This window comes from Helianthus annuus, chromosome 5, assembly GCF_002127325.2.
Source record: "Helianthus annuus cultivar XRQ/B chromosome 5, HanXRQr2.0-SUNRISE, whole genome shotgun sequence".
NCBI lineage: Eukaryota > Viridiplantae > Streptophyta > Magnoliopsida > Asterales > Asteraceae > Helianthus > Helianthus annuus.
In genome coordinates this window covers 98,853,295-98,871,472 of record NC_035437.2, presented here as the reverse complement: position 1 = coordinate 98,871,472, position 18,178 = coordinate 98,853,295, and the positions used below count along the sequence as shown (strand labels likewise).

General features: G+C 41.2%; 1 protein-coding gene across 1 annotated transcript; it reads left to right on the top strand.

Moving 5' to 3' along the window:
* The first annotated feature begins 232 nt into the window (after positions 1 to 232).
* Positions 233 to 1,186, top strand: LOC110943331. Its single transcript, XM_022185082.1, has one exon. The coding sequence runs from the start codon at positions 233 to 235 to the stop codon at positions 1,184 to 1,186; it is 954 nt and encodes a 317-aa protein (XP_022040774.1).
* Positions 1,187 to 18,178: the final 16,992 nt, after the last annotated feature.

The window sequence follows — 18,178 nt, the reverse complement described above, 5'->3', positions numbered from 1 at the left end:
GTAACTTACGGTGGTACCGTAATTTATGGTAGACCCCAGCATTTTTCGTCCACCGTAAGGCAGTAGAGACCCACCGTAACACTTTTTGGTCCACCGTAACTTACGGTGGTACCGTAATTTACGGTGGAGATACGGGAATTCGTCAAATCAAGCCAACCCGAACTTCCAAGGAAACCAAGGATTTCAAAGGCAATATCAAACGGGTCAAAGTTTTTCGGGTGGAAACGAGGTAATGGAGATGTTGAAGGCAATGCAAATTGAGATGCAACGAAGGAATCAGCTTGATGATGCTCGCATTCAAAAAGACGAAATCCGTGATAAAGCAATTCAGTCGTTGACTACCCAAATGAGTCAACTTGCGAGCGATGTGGCAATATTGAAGAAATCAAAAGGCCAACTACAAAGTGACACGGTGACAAATCCCAAAAACATTAAAAGTGTTAATATCAATGTGGTAAGTACCGTTCCTAATAGTGAATTCAATGAAACATTTTTAACATCTTCTTGTCAAGTGAGTGCAGGTATAGGAAGGGATGCCGAGGTTGAAACGGACAAAGAGCATGGAGCACCACTCGTGCCTATTCAAGTGGGAAAATTAAAAATTCCTCAAGCATTGTTGGACTACGGGGCGAGTATGAGTGTGCTACCAGGCGATCTATATGATATGCACGACTTTGGTCCGCTTCAAGATATAGACACCATGGTGAGTTTGGCGGATGAAAGTTGGAGGCGTCCACGGGGAATGGTTAAGAATGTTATGATTCGGTTGGGAGAATTTGACTATCCGGTGGATTTTCTGGTTTTAGATTATGTTTCTACCAAAACGACATCACAACAAAGGGTAATTTTAGGCCGACCGTTTCTTTATACGGCAAGTGCTCAAATCAACTGTAGAGACGGGATCATTACTATGACCGAAAAGAACCGTAAGTTGTACTTTGATATTCATACTAGGGAGATTAGTTATGAACCTATTGAAGAGAAGGGTAGAGAGTCTAGTAACCATATGAAAAGTGTGCATCAGAGAATAAAAACAAACAAACCACCGGGGTGTGAAAAGAAGTATGAAGGTTCGAGCAGGTATGTAGTTGACTATCCACCGAATGGACATTTGATGGATGCATTTCAACCAATGAAAAGCTACAGTGGGGGAGGTGAAAGGAACCGATTCTTTGAGCCACCATAAATAGGGGTGGCACGGTCTGGCTGAAGACTCGAAACTTAGCGCTGCTCGGGAGGCAACCCGGGGTTTTATATTGATCTTTCTGTGTTTATTTTTCTATGTTTCAGGGCCATGGCGACATTCAAGTGTGGGGAAGATGTGCGGATACTTGTGCGAAGGTGGTGTTAGGAAGTCGGATTATCCACAACATCTGTTGTGTCAAACTTCACTAGGTCAATGTGCTCTTTCCTTAGTCTTGTTATGTTCTTTAGCTTTGAAATATTGGTAGTTAGTTCGTTTGCTTTTAGATTAAGAAAAAATAAAAAAAAAGAAATTTGGGGTTTGAGATTTTGAGCTAATATTGATGTTGAATGGGTTTTTAGTGATCAATTCCTTCCAAAACCATATATTGGGGTCAATGTATCCCAAGTGTGGGGATGGGGGAAAATTTTGACGGTTTTTAAAATTTTTAAATCAAGCGAAACATTGTTGAAATTCGAACACTTTGAACTAACCCCGAGTGACACACCGGCAACCCTTAATTACCCTTTTTCTTGGTGAGAGTTGAAGCCACATTTGTACATAAATAAAATTTATCTTTGATGAGAGTGGCTACGGGCGGGGGTGCATTAGAACTTGTGCTTGAATGTGGTTTGAGTCCTTAGTTGGACGTGAATGTGAAAAGGATAGGGGCATTTAGGTAGCCTCGTCTTTAGAGTGCGAGTGTGGGATTTGGGGGGTTGGACCTCATTAATTATATATATGAGCTTGGTAGTGAGAGGGGCGGGGGTTTGGACATTTAGTTGCCCAAATTTGTGCCTAAAGCCTATCATTTGTTATCCCTTAGCTAGTTTCCTAAAATTTTACCCAACTTGACCCGGTCTTATAGTGTTAGTAGTGTTTTAGTAGTGTGTAGATATGTTATGATGTTATGTTGAATGTTTGCTTATTGATTAAAAGAAAAAGAAAAAAAAAAGAGATATGAAAAGAAAGAAAAAGAAAAAAAAGCGAAAAAGCAATGAAAAAGAAAAAATTGATGTTGAGTTGTCTTGTATATAGAAGTTTAAGTTTGGTGTTTATTTGTTTCATTGTGTAATAAAAGACCGGGTAAAGTCATTCGCTACTACAAATATATTCCATTTCCTACCCGTACACCTAGCCACGTTACAACCTTAAAGCCCATTTGATTTGCATTCATGTTTTGACAATTGTTAGGTGAAGGACCGATTCAGGTACAAGCATATAGTTGTGCAATTACCCGTTTGCCTTTTGTGTGTCTAGCTTATCTTTGCTAGTGCTTACTTGTTGCCGAGAGGAGAGATGTAGCGAGGGGTGTGTTGTTTGGGTGTTAGGAAAAGGGCTAGTAAAAGGATGATATGTTTATGCTTGATTTATGTTGATCGCTTGTGCATTTGAAAATGGTTTTTGATGGGTTGCTTGGGACAAGCAACGGTTAAGTGTGGGGATGTGACGGGTGGTCCATAGGACAACCCTTAATGGTGTTAAATGACAAGTTAATCCCTCATTTAATCACGTAATTGTCTTGAATTAGATGACTACAGTTGATTATGTTTCAGGTACATTCGGAGCTTAAAAGTGTGGAAATGAAGCTTCGGAATAGGCGCGGTTGGACTAGAGATTAAAAGATGGAACATACATGAAGAAAATAATTTATTAGAACTGAAGAATTAAGAAGATAGCATGATAGAGGACGAAATTACGAGAACGTAGGCGAAAACGGTGAAGAAAACGGAGTTGAAACGAAAAAGTTATGATGCTGAAAACAAAATTTCATGCTGAAGCCTACCGTAACTTACGGTGGTACCGTAATTTACGGTAGACCCCAGCATTTTTCGTCCACCGTAAGGCAGTAGAGACCCACCGTAACACTTTTTGGTCCATCGTAACTTACGGTGGTACCGTAATTTACGGTGGAGATGACGGAGAAATGTGTAACTGCCCTATTTTATGATGTTTTATTGTGTCTTTTCAAATGCAATCATTCCCATTCGGTTACCAGCAGTCTAGGGGCGATTTTTGGGTGTTCTTGAGAGCTTGAAACAATTTCTAAACATCTTGTTAGTGTTTTTAATTCCTATGAACATTGATATGTATGTGATGATGATTGTCCAAGTCATGAGTGGCTAAACTTATGGTGATCATCCTAGGTTGAAGGTTTGTCTAAGACATTTGTGTTTTGATTCTTATTTCTAGAATAATAGACTTGCTATGATGGTTTGTTTATTATGGTGTGTTGTTTGCTTGTTCGTAAATTGTTAATTTGTATGTTAATCTTAGTCTAAACCATACGTTCTTGGTGCCGTTGGCAATCGAGATATCATGGGCGGGATTAGGATTGGGTATTGATTAATTGGTCATCGGGTAACAACCTCGCGTTCTAGGAATCCGAGTACTTAGTTCCCTTTCATCACGACAAGTAATAACATATGAACCATGTCTATGTGGTTCTTTCTAGTTGAATATTAGCATGAATGTCAAAGCAAACCGGAAACTTAGGATGGTCATTTGTCTCTAAATTGTTTACAAAACCAATTCTCAATTCGCAATTTAATTAGTAATCTCAGTTTAAAAAAAATCAAACAAACAATCCAACTCTTTGAATTTCCTTTTTATTGTAATTAGTTTAATCTTAGTTAACTTAGATACACTTCTAAATAACACATTTTCCACATACTCCCTGAGTTCGATACCCACTTACCGCTATCTATTTAGTTGTATTTGGATTAAATTTGATTGTGACCACGACATCACGTCAATGCTGAAATCCCAAAAAGATTTCAGACTCCCAACATGAAACTGTATGACGGGACTACGGATCCTGAAGAACATATTGCCCAGTACAGGGAACGGATGGAAATCAATCCTATCCCTCCAGATCTCAAGGAAGCATGCTTATGAAAGGGATTCGGTTCTACCTTGACAGGATCAGCCTTAAAATGGCTGTTAAACGTCCCTCCTCACTCAATTACTTCGTTTGCTCATTTGGTTAATTTATTTAACAGTCAATTTTCTTGTAGTCGGAGTTTTGAAAAACTAACCAGTGACCTTTACAGGATAACTCAAGGATCTCAGGAATCCTTGAGGGATTATGTGAACAAGTTCAGTCGAGAATCCTTGGATATCCCACATCTTGATGTTGCAATAGCTGTGCAAGCTTTTAAGATGGGGTTACAAAAGGATTCTCAGTTTTATCAGGATCTTGTAATGAATCCCTGCAGGAATCTCGACGAAGCTCGTAACAGGGCTTTGAGATATATCCGTTTGGAAGATGACAAGAAGATGCAAGAGAGGATGAATTCTACCTCAACCTACGAATCAACCAACAGGAAATCAGAATCCTCATATAAGCCATATCGATCCAAGCCATATGGCAGAAATGATAACAAGAGAGTGAATGCTGTTGAAGACGAGGATCTTGAAGAATGTCCTGACTTATCTGAATACTGCTTTTCTGTTAATATACCTGAGTTAATGTATGCTATGCAGGGTTTAGGGGACAAAGCTAGGTAGCCTCGAAAGAACCAGCAGAAAGCTGATTGGAAGGATAAATCCAAATGGTGTGCCTTCCATGAAGACTTCGGACATATGACCGAGGATTGCATTGCTTTAAGGAAAGAAATAAGTTACCTGTTGAGCAAAGGGTATCTGAAGGACTTGCTGGGAAGAAAGAAAAATAAAGGGCAGGATCCCGAGAAGGATCCTGAACAAGCAGCATCACCCCCAGCAGATGCCAAGATAATTAACTTTATTTCAGGAGGATCCGACATTTGTGGGACTTCGTATTCGGCGGCTAAGAGACATGCAAAGGAAGCCAAGAGTGAAAGGGGAGATAAACCAGTCAGGATGACTACCCTCACAACTGATAAAGTAATCACTTTCGATAGTGATGACAGGGATACTGTTCAGGATCCTCACCATGATGCTTTGGTAATAACATTATATGTGGCTAACCATTTTGTACGCAGGTTATTGGTGGACAACAGTAGTTCTGTCAATATAATTCAGCTGGAAACATTGAAAAGGATGAATGTATCTCCGATGGACATTACTTCGAAGTCCACTGTTCTCGTTGGTTTCAGTGGAGAAGCTAGAAATACCGTAGGAGAGATAAAGTTACCAGTATATGTTGAAGGGGTCAACTCGATACAACGCTTCTGTGTGATGGACTCCTTATCCTGCTATAACATAATACTAGGCAGGCCGTGGATCCATGACATGAAGGATGTGCCTTCGACTTATCACCAATGCATCAAGATTCCAACCCCTTGGGGGGTCGTCAAAGTTGATAGTGATCAGCAGGAGGCGAAGGAATGCTACACATTCTCGATGAAATCCTCGACCAAGCCTAATCCAGCATAGCAATTAAAGATGCGGGCCCAGGATACCTTGGAAGCTTCGGAGCAGGATGTGAAGAAAGTTATCCTGGATCAGGATAATCCTGATATCTCGGTGCTCGTCGGAACCAATATCCCTCGGGATATTGAAGAACAATTATCTGACTTTTTGAAGTGCAGGATGTCAACGTTTGCATGGAAGCATGAGGATATGACAAGTATATCCAAAGACATTATTACTCACAAGCTTGGAATTGACAGGTCGTTCAAGCCTGTTCAGCAAAAAAGAAGGAAGTTTGCCCATGAGCGAAATATAATCATCCAAGAGGAAGTCGAAAGATTGTTGAAGTCCAAAATGATCAGAGAAGTCAAGTTCCCAAGATGGTTGGCAAATGTGGTCGTAGTGCAGAAGAAAAATGGGAAATGGAGAGTCTGTGTAGATTACACAGACTTGAACAAGGCTTGTCCTAAAGACCCATTCCCCCTTCCTCATATCGATGCAATGGTGGATGCTACTGCTGGGCATGAGATGTTAACGTTCGTGGACGCATCCTCAGGATTTCAGCAGATTCAAATGGAGCCTTCGGACCAGGAGGATACTGCTTTCATGACACCAACAGGTATTTATTGCTATACTGCTATGCCTTTCGGTTTGAAAAATGCAGGTGCAACATACCAGAGATTGGTGAACATGATGTTCAAAGATAGGCTGGGGGACACCATGGAGGTATATATTGACGATATGATGGTGAAATCTAAAAAGGCTGAGGATCACCTCCAGGTTATCAAGGGAGCATTTGATATCCTGGATCAGTATAACATGAAGCTGAATCCTGCTAAGTGCCATTTCGGAGTGGGGGCAGGAAAGTTTCTAGGATATATGGTGACGAAAAGGGGGATAGAGGCAAGCCCGGAGCAGATTAAAGCTATCCTGGATATAAGATCACCCTCGAATATGAAGGATGTTCAACGGTTAACAGGCCGAGTAGCAGCATTGAACAAATTTATTTCAAGATCCTCGGAAAAATGCAAGGAATTCTATGATATCCTCAAGAAGAATAAGAAGTTCGAGTGGGGAGCAAAGCATTAAGCAACTTTGCAGGATTTGAAGCGATAACTCTCGACTGCACCTCTATTGATGAAGCCTGAAAATGGTGAACAACTATCCCTATACCTCGCTGTATCAGGGAATGCTGTAAGTGTCGTTCTTATAAAAGACCATGAAGGTCAGCAATATCCTGTCTATTATGTGAGTAAAAGTCTATTAGATGCTGAAACTAGATATTCTCATTTAGAAAAATTGATATTAGCCCTAGTTATGGCATCGACAAAGCTTAGACATTATTTTGAGACACATAGGATCCATGTTAAAACCATTTATCCTGTTAAAAACGTGCTTAGGAAACCGGAGATGTCAGGTAGGATGGATAAGTGGTCAGTGAAATTGAGTGCTTATGACTTAGTATATGAACCTAGAAATGCCATAAAGTCTCAGGCTTTAGCTGACTTTGTGGCTGATTTTAGTAGTGACATTCAAAATGAAGTAGATTTAGAAGTACAGCAGCTAAGAGAAAACTTAGAATGCTGGACATTATATACTGATGGTGCATCCAATGTAAGAGGTGTAGGTTTAGGTATACTACTAAAATCGCCACAGGGGGACATATTACCCCAGGCTATTAGGTGTGAATTTCCTGCTACTAATAATGAGGCAGAATATGAAGCTTTAATTGCAGGATTAGAGTTGGCTAAGAATATGAATATCAAAAATTTGCAAGTGTATGTTGACTCCTTGTTAATAACTAATCATTTTAATGGAATTTATGCAGTTAAAGGAGAAGTTAATTGGGTATCTCAAAATTCTTAAAAAATTAGCAGGATATTTCGATACTTTTACACTTGAGCAGGTACCAAGAGAAGACAATGCTGAAGCAGATGCCTTGGCAAATCTAGGATCATCGGTCAGGATACCAGAAGGAACCCGGATACCAATATTACATATCCTATATCTTGCGACGAATCCTCAGGATAAGGAAGTAATAAATATTCAGGATCCTGATGATGGCTATCTTGAGGAGGATCCTAAGTCCTGGATAGCTCCAATCATGAGATATCTCAAGCAAGGATACATCCCAAAGAATGAGAATCCTAAAGCCTTTAGGATGAAGGTATCACGATTCACTATTATAAATGATGTTTTATATAAGAAATCTCTTGCAGGACCATATCTGAGATGCCTGGAGGATCCTGAAACCAAGGAAGTACTTCAGGATATACATGAAGGGGATTGTGGTAACCATACTGGGGGCAGGTCATTATTCTCAAAAGTATTAAGGACAGGATATTATTGGCCGACAATGAGGAAAGATGCCACAGAATATGTTCGAAGATGTGATGCATGTCAAAGACATAGTAACATACTGCATCAGCCTGCTGAACCATTATATCCTATTGTTTCCCCTTGGCCATTTATGAAGTGGGGTATGGATATAGTGGGAAAGCTTCCAAAGGCTCCAGGAGGGAAGGTTTTTATGTTGGCAATGACAGATTATTTCTCCAAATGGGTTGAAGCCGAGGCATTTGTCCAAGTCAGGGATCAAGAAGTGGTATCCTTCATAAAGAGAAATATCCTGACCAGATTCGGAGTACCAGCCGAGATAATCTGTGACAATGGTTCTCAGTTTATAAGTAAGAGGGCTACTGACTTTTGCAAGAGTTGGGGAATCAAAATGATTACGTCTACTCTGGTACATCCTCAAGCAAATGGACAAGCTGAATCCTCAAACAAGATAATTGTCAACAACTTGAAGAAAAGATTAGGGGCCAAGAAAGGAAGATGGGCAGAAGAATTACCCTTTGTTTTGTGGGCTGATAGAACGACGGTAAAAAATGCAACTGGTCAAACCCCGTTTTCCTTAGTATTTGGAGCAGAAGCAGTGATCCCGACAGAAATGGTGATACCCACAGCAAGATCCAACCTCTGGAATCCTGAGCAGAATCCTGAAGTCCTATGCCAGGAGCTGGATACTATTGATGAGACAAGAAATGCAGCACGGCTAAGAATGGCGGCATATCAACAAAGGATATCCAGAACATACAACAAGAATATAAGGATTAAAAGGTTCAAAGTTGGAGATTGGGTGTTAAGAAAAGCTTTTCAGAATACTACCAATCCTGCTGATGGAAAGCTGGCTCCGAAATGGGAAGGACCATATGAGATTGAATCAGAATCAGGAAAAGGTGCATACCGACTCAAGGATATGGAGGGGGATATGCTGCCGAGATCTTGGAAAGCTATACACCTTAAGCTTTATTTCAAGTGAGTTTAGAATTTAATTTCTAACTCAGCAGGGTATGAATTCTATCTCTTTTAAATGTGTTTGGTTTAATTTATTCTTTGAAACCCAATACTGACTTAAGCATCGGATGGGTGTTAGCCAAGCTAACACCCACCTTAGTTTTGAAATGTTTTGCAGTATATGCTTCGGGATATAGCTCCAGGATACACACTCAGGATGCTTCAGAAGATTAGAGGATTGGCCCCCTCTCTCGCGTATAATGGATCCTGATCCCTTCATAGGTTTAAAGGTATTCACCTTTCATCCGAGTTGGGTTTAAACACCCCGCCTGGAGCGCAAGTTATTCGGGAATAGTTCAAGGTGGCGGGACCAGTCCATGTAAAAGTGGCTGACAATTTCATTACTGTTGGCTATATCCTGAATCCTAAAGGTATATGAGGATTGATCACCCTCTCTCACGAAAGGGTATTTTCATACTCTCTAAGGTTTAAAGGTTTTCACCTTTCTAAGTCTTGGAGTTTATACACTCCCGCCTGTAGTGCACGAAAATTTGTGATTTTCCCCAGAACACAAGGGATTTATCTCCAGTACATTCTTGGGTTTTACCACTGTAACACGAAAAATTGTCTATACAATTGGAACTGATATCCATGAGATTTCTAAGTATTTGAAGACATTGTACACAGGGGACATTCCTACTGAGGCAACGGTGTAAAGCTCGAAGGATAAGGCTCGGACCTAATACACTAAGTGTCTCAGACAGTGGACATCTTCATTAGAAGAGTTGCAAAGGGATTGAAGTTTGAGAATAGGATTATACCCTATTCCTGGTATGATCTTTCCTTTGTAAATGCTAATTTTTGACAATACTATGTTTGACAAAAGGTTAAACATCCTGATTAGGATAAGTTGTCGGAATATATTTTCAAAATATTTCAGGATATTTGATTAAGTTATTTGAAGCTGGTACTAGTTTGAAACTTTGATCAAGCAAGTATCGTCAAAACAGGTTTTAAAAATGGACTATCTTTTAATTTTCTCTAAAGGTGATTGAATTTTTAGAAATTCTATTTTCATAATATATCACTGAGTATATTTCGCAAAACTAAGGTCTGTAATAAGAAAGACAGGAAGTAATATCAAGAAAAATGAAAGATGAAATTATTGGAAATAAACGGTACTAGTTGATAACCAAAGGCTTCATCCTGAAACCTAGGACCCATCCACCTTCGGCTATCAAATTGTTTTGATACGGAAATAAAAATTGTTCATAAGACATAAGATTGTTCAAACAAAAGGAAATAAGTTTTAGGGGGCAGTGCCATCTTCGTTCGCGGTAATTTCAGCAGCACCCGTCTCGGGATCCACCTCAACATCCCTCTCAGCATCGTTAGCTTTTTCAGCTACTTTGGAAGATCCTTCGGCAGTTGGTGTGGTAGAAATGCCGCCAAGATTCTTTAGCTTCATTTCCCAGGCACCAACGTCCCAAGAAGGGCATTCAAAACCTAGTGTTTTGGCTTCATGGGCCATCTTCAGCCTGGCCTGGAGAAGAGAAGTGACGACGGAACTCTTAAGGCTATCCCGGTAGCTGACCATATCCCGTTCATGTTGCGCATGGGCAGCTTCAAGATCGGCTTGGGCTTGAAGAGTAGCTTTGTTGAGAGCAGTCTGGTGTTCTTGAATCATAGCCTTGAACTTCTCCTCGTAGTGACGAGATTTGGCGACTGCAATCATGCCTTGATCGGAGATCGTGACTTCTGCTTCCTTCAACTTGGACTCAAGCGTCTTGTTAAGCCCACAGGATTCTTGATATAGATGAACCAGACGTTCAAGACCCTGCGAAAGTAAGAGGACAGGTATTGATTTTGATAAATCTTTGTAAATGATATAAGCTGCAGGATGCGGTTTGAGAATACTAACCCGGTTAAGAAAGGAAGTCATAAACCCGCTAGCTTCGATGAACCCGTGCTTCTCATAGGGAAAAGTGTCAGAGATGACGGGGGAGTCGGGCTCTTTCCTTTTACGAGAGCTGGAGCTCCGCGGCTTGGTAGTTGACGAAGGTTTGGTGATGACAATGGCTTTGGAACCACTGGGTTTGGATGAGGCTGTGGCCTTAGGATTGGGTTCCTTCTTGATCTGAACCTGATCAGAATAGCTGTCCAACTCGTCGAGATCAAAGACTTCAGGGATCTTAGCCGGTGCTGCATAAAGGAAAAAGTTTTACATTGTTATTACTCTCCATTCTATTATGCTATACTAACTAACTATTTTAAAAGTAGTCCTTACCAGACATTTCAGATGACGAGTATTGACTGGAACTCGGGATGTGTGTGGTGAAACTCCTGTCTATTGCAGGTAATCGGTAAACAGTATTGATTCTTTCCTCTGATTCAACGGTAGGGGGAGCTACTTCCTTGAAATTTGCTGCATAAGAATCAAAAAGAAGGATATTAGCAAAAGATAAAAATCTAAGGGTACATGAGAACATTTATGACCCTACCGGTGGTTAACCACTCCACCGGAAGGCTGGCACCCTCAGCAATGGAGTCTCGTTTGACGAAAAAGAAATTGCGTTGCCATCCGTCTTCATTTTTAGTAGCTTTAAGAATAAGGGGTTTGGTGGAAGTCGAAAAAAGCAAAAATCGGCTAGAACCGTGAGATAGGAGGCGATAAGAGATTGGCAGATCCTCGATACAAAGGTCGGGACAGTGAAGGTTTTTGATTTGGTTAAGTACGATTAATACTCCCCAAACCATGGGCATGGTTTGAGCAAAAGAGATGCCGGTGGTCCGGAAGAATTGCATCATGAATTCGGGAAAGGGTTATCGAAGACCCAGTGAAAAAGGGTATGCTGGAAAGCAAATCCAATCTGTGGAAGAAACATCCGATCGAATTGACCGATCGAATGGTCTAAAGACTGTGTTATCAGGAAAAGCACCGGAAGCTCTCAAAGCCGCAATGTCTGCATTATCAAAGGCACAGACTTCTTTCTCAGGATTTTTGAGAAGATTCTGTTGGGTAAAAGTCTCGGATGATTCACCGGTTTGGGAATGAGTCCTGGTGGCCATGGCAGATGAAGAAAGAAAGATTGATAAAAGATGAACAAGAAGTAGGGGATTACCTGGAGACTCTGTTGAAGATATCTGCTTTTCAAACAAGAAGAGAGAAGATATAGGGGCATCGTGGATCTCCATCGAGTTAAAAGCGCGTTGGAGGTTATGATGTGATTTTGACCGTCATCTAGGTTTAATTGCTTTAATTTATGAGTTAAAATTTTTAAAATATATCCGTTGGATCGGTATACCAACAGATATATTTGGGGACAATTGTTATGGGTCATTTTCTGAGCGTACATATCTTGATCAATATCTTGCTTCTAATTGTTTATTTGTGACCAGGATACTGGACGGGGATATTGCTAACATCCTGGGCGATATCCTGAGGTTGATTGAATTAACCACGTGCAGGTTAAAGGCTGGGGTTTGCTAACGGTCAGATGGACTTCATCTCCTCAAGACTCGGGCATGTTTGTTATGGGAAAGACGTTGAACCCGAAAGACTAGGTCTACAACGTTCGAGTGAGGAATATTCGTTGGATCCCGGTTATTTAGGATACTTTGTTATATTTGTTTTACTATAAGTAGATGGGGGCGGATCAGATTAAGGCACGCAACTTTCACAATTTCAAACACTTTCTCTCTAGCTCTCTGCAAACACTACACACAAACACTTGTATTCAAATGACATTGTGACACCTAGTTGATTCGCTCTACATCCTGCACTGTATCCTGAAGTTTAAAGTAATAGGAACAAACAAGGCAGCTGCGATTGTCAGCTCCCGAGGTTTTATGCCGGCGATTGAGATTGATCAAGGGCTTTCCTCGTACATCACGTGTCAACCTTTACTTTTCTGCTCATTGTTTGATCACAGATACTGTTTTGGTCAAAAATCTGATGAGGATAATGCAACCAAACTCTTAGTTATGGGGTATGATGCTTGAAATGAGGAACAATGATAAGGATCACTTCAATGTAAATTGCACAAACGACACAAGGATTTATACGAGGAAAAAGCCCTTGATCAATGAATGATCTCCGGCATAAAAAACCTCGGGTGATGGAAACTACCGATCACCAAGCTCAAATTAATCAATAAATGTTTACAACTTCGGATAGTAACGAGCTAGGTACAAGGATCACTATGGTGAAATGTGTAAAAGTGTGTGAAAACTGTTAAGTGTTTGCCGAATGCTTCAAGAGTGCAGTTGTACGAGAGTGTGTGTAGCTGAAAATGGCTAAGTGTTCTAATTACTAGCTCGTTGCCCCTTTAAAAATAGAAGTTAACTATGCTAACAAACTATCTGACTTTTGTGCCATGCTCCCACGTTCTCCACAACATCCATTTCCAGTCAAACGTGTGCGAAATACCCGTGGAATATTCCATAGCAACGTTGCCAAGACCAGGTCAAGCTTGTTACTCCTGCAAAACAATACGAAATTCAAACAAACAATCGTTAGTATAAGGATCCTTAAGGTGATCCATGATCCTGATCCTGAAGCTCTTCTGAGGATCACTATCTGTCACAGAAGCAAGGATCATTAGTAGGATAATAAGTAAGGATCACGGGCTATAAGAAAATCCTCCCCTATCAATTGCCCCCAAAATATAAGGAGTAATTTATAAAATGAACGAATTATATTTTCTTGATCTTATCCGCAACTAACTAACGGATATATAGCCGTTGATATAGAACTATCCGTTGCAATCCTGACGTCACAGAAGTGACAACCCATTATAAATAGGAGATAGAGATAGGATCGTTTTGCATTTAAATTTCAGAGATACTCCCTTTATAATCCCATCCGAAGATAAACAGGTATTCTCTCTTCATCTTCTTCCTTCTCTTGCTCTGTTTTCCTTCTCTTTCCATCATTCTGTCAAAAATGTTGCTCCGGAACTCCCCAGCTAAGGATCACCCGAAGAACAGCCCACTGAAGAGCCAGGGGATCATCGAAGATTCCATAAAAGAACGCTGTTGTTTCACCGATCCACAGATTGATAGGATCCGCTACTGTTTCCCGGCGAATACTGTGTTTAAATCCTTTGACCCCAATGCCCTGAGTGACCATATGAACTCACTACCTTTGGCACTCATCGTTATTTGTTCAAACGTAAACCTGGTGAGGAACACCCAATCTTCAAAGCTACCAAAAATGACACTAACTGGAAGCGGCGTTTCTTTTTCGTCAAAAGAGATTCTATCCCTAACGGGAAGGATCTACCCGGGAAATGGACTACCCATGGTAGGATGGAGGATCCTGAGAAGGATCACCAGAGAAATTTCTTTTCAAATAAGGATCACTGACCCCTTCTGTTTTTTTGTTGTGCAGCTATCACCGTCTCACATCTCAGACTGGCTCCTGCTGCCAAGGAGAGACTCGCCGCCTTCAAGAGACTTGATCCTGAAACAAGATCTTTCAAGACAACCACCCAGGATTCACAGGAGGTATCCTCAGGCTCTGTCACGATGTCAAGTAAGTATCTTTGTTTAAAAATTCAAATAAATAGTGAAGTATAAGTAAGGTAAAGATACTTATCTTGTTTTGGTTGTGTAGGTGCTGGAAAATCCACCAAATCTGCTTCAAAGTTCAGTGTCACTGATCTTACCACTGTCAGATCCTCCATGAGAAAGACTCCTGCCAGCCCGACTGCTTCAATCCCCAAGGCACCCCTCAAAGGAAAGGGAGGCAAGAAGAGAAAAGCCTCTGAAGCTGAGGACCTGCAAGGTCTGCCCTTGATCCGCCAACAATTCCTTGACTACTTCAGTGAGGTAAGGATCACTGTCCCTGCTTGTATATCCTGCTTGTTTGAGGGTCACCTGATCCTAAATTATCCTTTGTCTTCTTTGCAGAAATTCGCTGAGATTGAGGACTACGTTGGCCACGTTGAGGATCAGGATAGGAAGATTGCTGGCCTCCAACAGGTTGCACTGCTAAAGGATCTCAAAATTGCCGATCTTCAGAAGGATCTTCAGAATGCCAAAAACGATACGGCCAAGGTGTTGATCAACTTTGACTACGAGAGGCATGAGATCACCGAGGATGCCAAAGTCTCTGCCGCCATAGCGATGTATAAGACCAAGCTGCAAATGGCCTTGGAAGCTCAGGATCCTGACTTTGACAGGAGCACCTCGGATGTGGAGGGCTGGAAGGCAAGGCTGGCTGAACTGGATGATGAAGAGGAGGCTGAAGAGATCCTGACAATTGAGGCTGGAGGCAGTGGCAAGGATCAAGGTGGTGAAGCAAGTGGAGCCGGAGGTGGTGATGCAGCGAAGGTTTAGGCTGCGTGATTGGGCGATGATGGAAATTTCTAGACATAGCCGGAGCCCAATTTTTTAGTTTGATGGTTGTTTTGTTGAACAATTTGATGGTTTGTACTGAACAATAGTTTTTAGGATTAAGGATCTAGGATCCTTCAGACAATAGGCAGGATTGCAAATGGTGGAGGGATCCTCTGTTTGGGGGATGAAGCCATTGTGATCCTGCCGCCTTTATATACCTGCACTACTTAGAACTTATTATCATGGACACCCTTTACCTACCCCAGCGGACGGGCCACGTATTGCTGGTAGATGCTCGGGGTAGGTAATTTTGACAACCTTTTTGTTTTGGTCAAAAATCACACAAGGATAATGCAACCAAACTCTAAGTAAACGGGGAATGATGCTTGGTTTGTTGAAAAAGTAAAGGATCACTTTAGTAAGAAATATGCAAGTGACACAAGGATTTATACGAGGAAAAAGCCCTTGATCAATGTATGATCTCCGGCATAAAAAACCTCGGGTGATGGCAACTACCGATCACCAACTTCAATATATCAAAATATGGTTACAACTTCGGATGATAATGAGCTGAGTACAAGGATCACTATCGTAATGTGTGTCTAAGCGTGTGAGAATTGTGTTGTGTGTTCTTCCGAATGGGGAAGAGTGTCTATATATACAAGTGTAGGTGACCTATTTTAGGTAAAAAGACTAATAATCAGCTCATTACCCCTTTAGAAATAAAAGCAAATCTAGCCTAAATTGTCGCCCTTAAATCATGCCAAGTTTCCATATCCTTTGCAACGTCCATCTCTGATTAAGCACATGCTATAATTGTAAAGACGCGTCCTTTGATTGTGATGCTAAGAGCGGATCCTGCTAGATGTTCCTGCAAAACAACATTTAATTCAATGAAGGTAACTGTTAGCATGAGGATCCTGGGATGGTCCATGATCCTGATCCTGAAGTCCTGCTGAGGATCACTATCTGCTAAAGAAACAAGGATCACTGGTTAGGATCACATGTAAGGATCATGTATCACAAAAATCCAGCCCTAACAATTGCCCCCAAAATATAAGGAGTTTATTGTAAATTAACGAGTTATATTTTGCTTTGATCTTATCTGCAACGGGCGACTCGGATAACTAGACGTTATAACCGGACTAGCCATTGCAACCTTTACGTCACTGAAGTGACATCCCTGCAAATCATGATTATAAATAGGAGATAGGGTTAGGATCAATCTGCATTTAAATTCAAGATATACTCCCTTTATAATCTCTACCGAAGATCGATCAGGTATTCTCTTCTCTTCTCTTTCTTCCTTCTCTTGCTCTGTTTTTCTGCTCCCCTATTTTTATTCTGCCATGAGTATGTTGCTCCGAAATTCCCCTCACAAGGATCACACGAAGAGCAGTCCCCTGAAAAGCCAAGGGATCATTAAAGACTCTCCTACCGAGAGATGCCGCTTCACCGATGCTCATGTTGATAGGATCCGTCACTGTTTTCCGGCGGATGCTATCTTCAAGTCATTCACTTCCACCGCTTTAAGCGATTTTGTTTCCGACACCTGGGTGGCCTTTCCTGCAATTCCGTTTACCATAGGATATTCGTATCCTTTTCCAGCCTTCACCCAATCCTTCTTTTCCTTGACCGGCATATCTTATATCCAAGCCATGCCGATGATCTGGAGGGTTTTGTATACCTTCGAGAGGATCATCGAGCGGGAGGGGATTGACTTAGGGATGGCAGAGCTGGCTGAGCTTTATGATCTTACCACGTTTGGTTCCTGTCGATACTTGTTGAAACGGAAAGCTGGGGAGGATCACCCTGTTCTTAAGGTCACCAAGAATGATACAAATTGGAAGCGACGATTCTTCTTTGTTAGGAGGGATACCATCCCTAATGGGAAGGATCTGCCCAAGGAGTGGGCTACTCATGGTAGGATAGAGGATCCTGGAAGGATCACCATCAGACTTGTCTCTTATGATGAGGATCACTAATGTCTTTCTTTGTTATTTGTTTATTGTGCAGCTATCTCCATCTCTTATCTGAAGCTGACACCTGCGGCAAAAGAGAGGCTTTTGGCCTTCAAGAAGCTTGATCCGGAGACAAGAAGTTTTCAAGTTGCCATTCAAGATTCACAGGAAGTATCCTCCGCATCTGCCACAATGTCAAGTAAGTATCCTCATTAAAAAGTAGTTCTATGTAGGATTTTTTGAATTAGTTAAAGTACTTATCTTATTTTGATTGTGTAGGCGCTGGGAAATCTGTCAAGTCTGCCTCCAAGTTTGGTATTGATGATCTTGCAAACGTTAAATCTGCAAGGAAGAAGGCTCCTGCTGCCAGTCCCTCTGCTTCAGCCCCTAAAGCTCCTATTAGGGGTAAGGGAAAGAAGAGAAAGGCTTCTGAGGATCTTCAAGGATTTCCCCTGCTCCGCCAGCAGTTTCTTGATTACGTTAATGAAGTAAGGATCATTGCCCCTGTTGGTTATTGTTAGGGCTGGATTTTTACTATGAATGATCCTTATACGTGATCCTAACCAGTGATCCTTATTTCTTTGGCAGGCAGTGATCCTCAGCCGGACCTCAGGATCAGGATCACGGGACATTGAGGTGATCCTTATACTAACGGTCATTTTCGATTACTACAATATTATTTTGCAGGAATATCTAGCAGGATATGCCCTACATATCATGATCCAGGGACGCGCTTTTACAAATATGGCAAGAGCTGAATTGAAGATGAACGTTGTGCCGGATATGGAAACATGGCTTGATCTAAGGGCAGCAATTTAGGCTAGATTATCTTTATTTCTAAAGGGGTAATGAGCTGATTAGTGGTCTATCTACCTAAAATAAGTTACCTACACATGTATAAATACCCATCTTCCTCATTCGGAAGAACACACACAACATACGACACAACTCTCAACACTTAGACACTCAGTGATCCTTGTACTCAGCTCATTATCATCCGAAGTTGTAACTACATTTTTATTATATTGAAGTTGGTGATCGGTAGTTGCCATCACCCGAG

Excerpts from the sequence above, each read along its gene's own strand:
- LOC110943331 (XM_022185082.1), top strand. The coding sequence starts at position 233 with ATGGAGATGTTGAAGGCAATGCAAATTGAGATGCAACGAAGGAATCAG.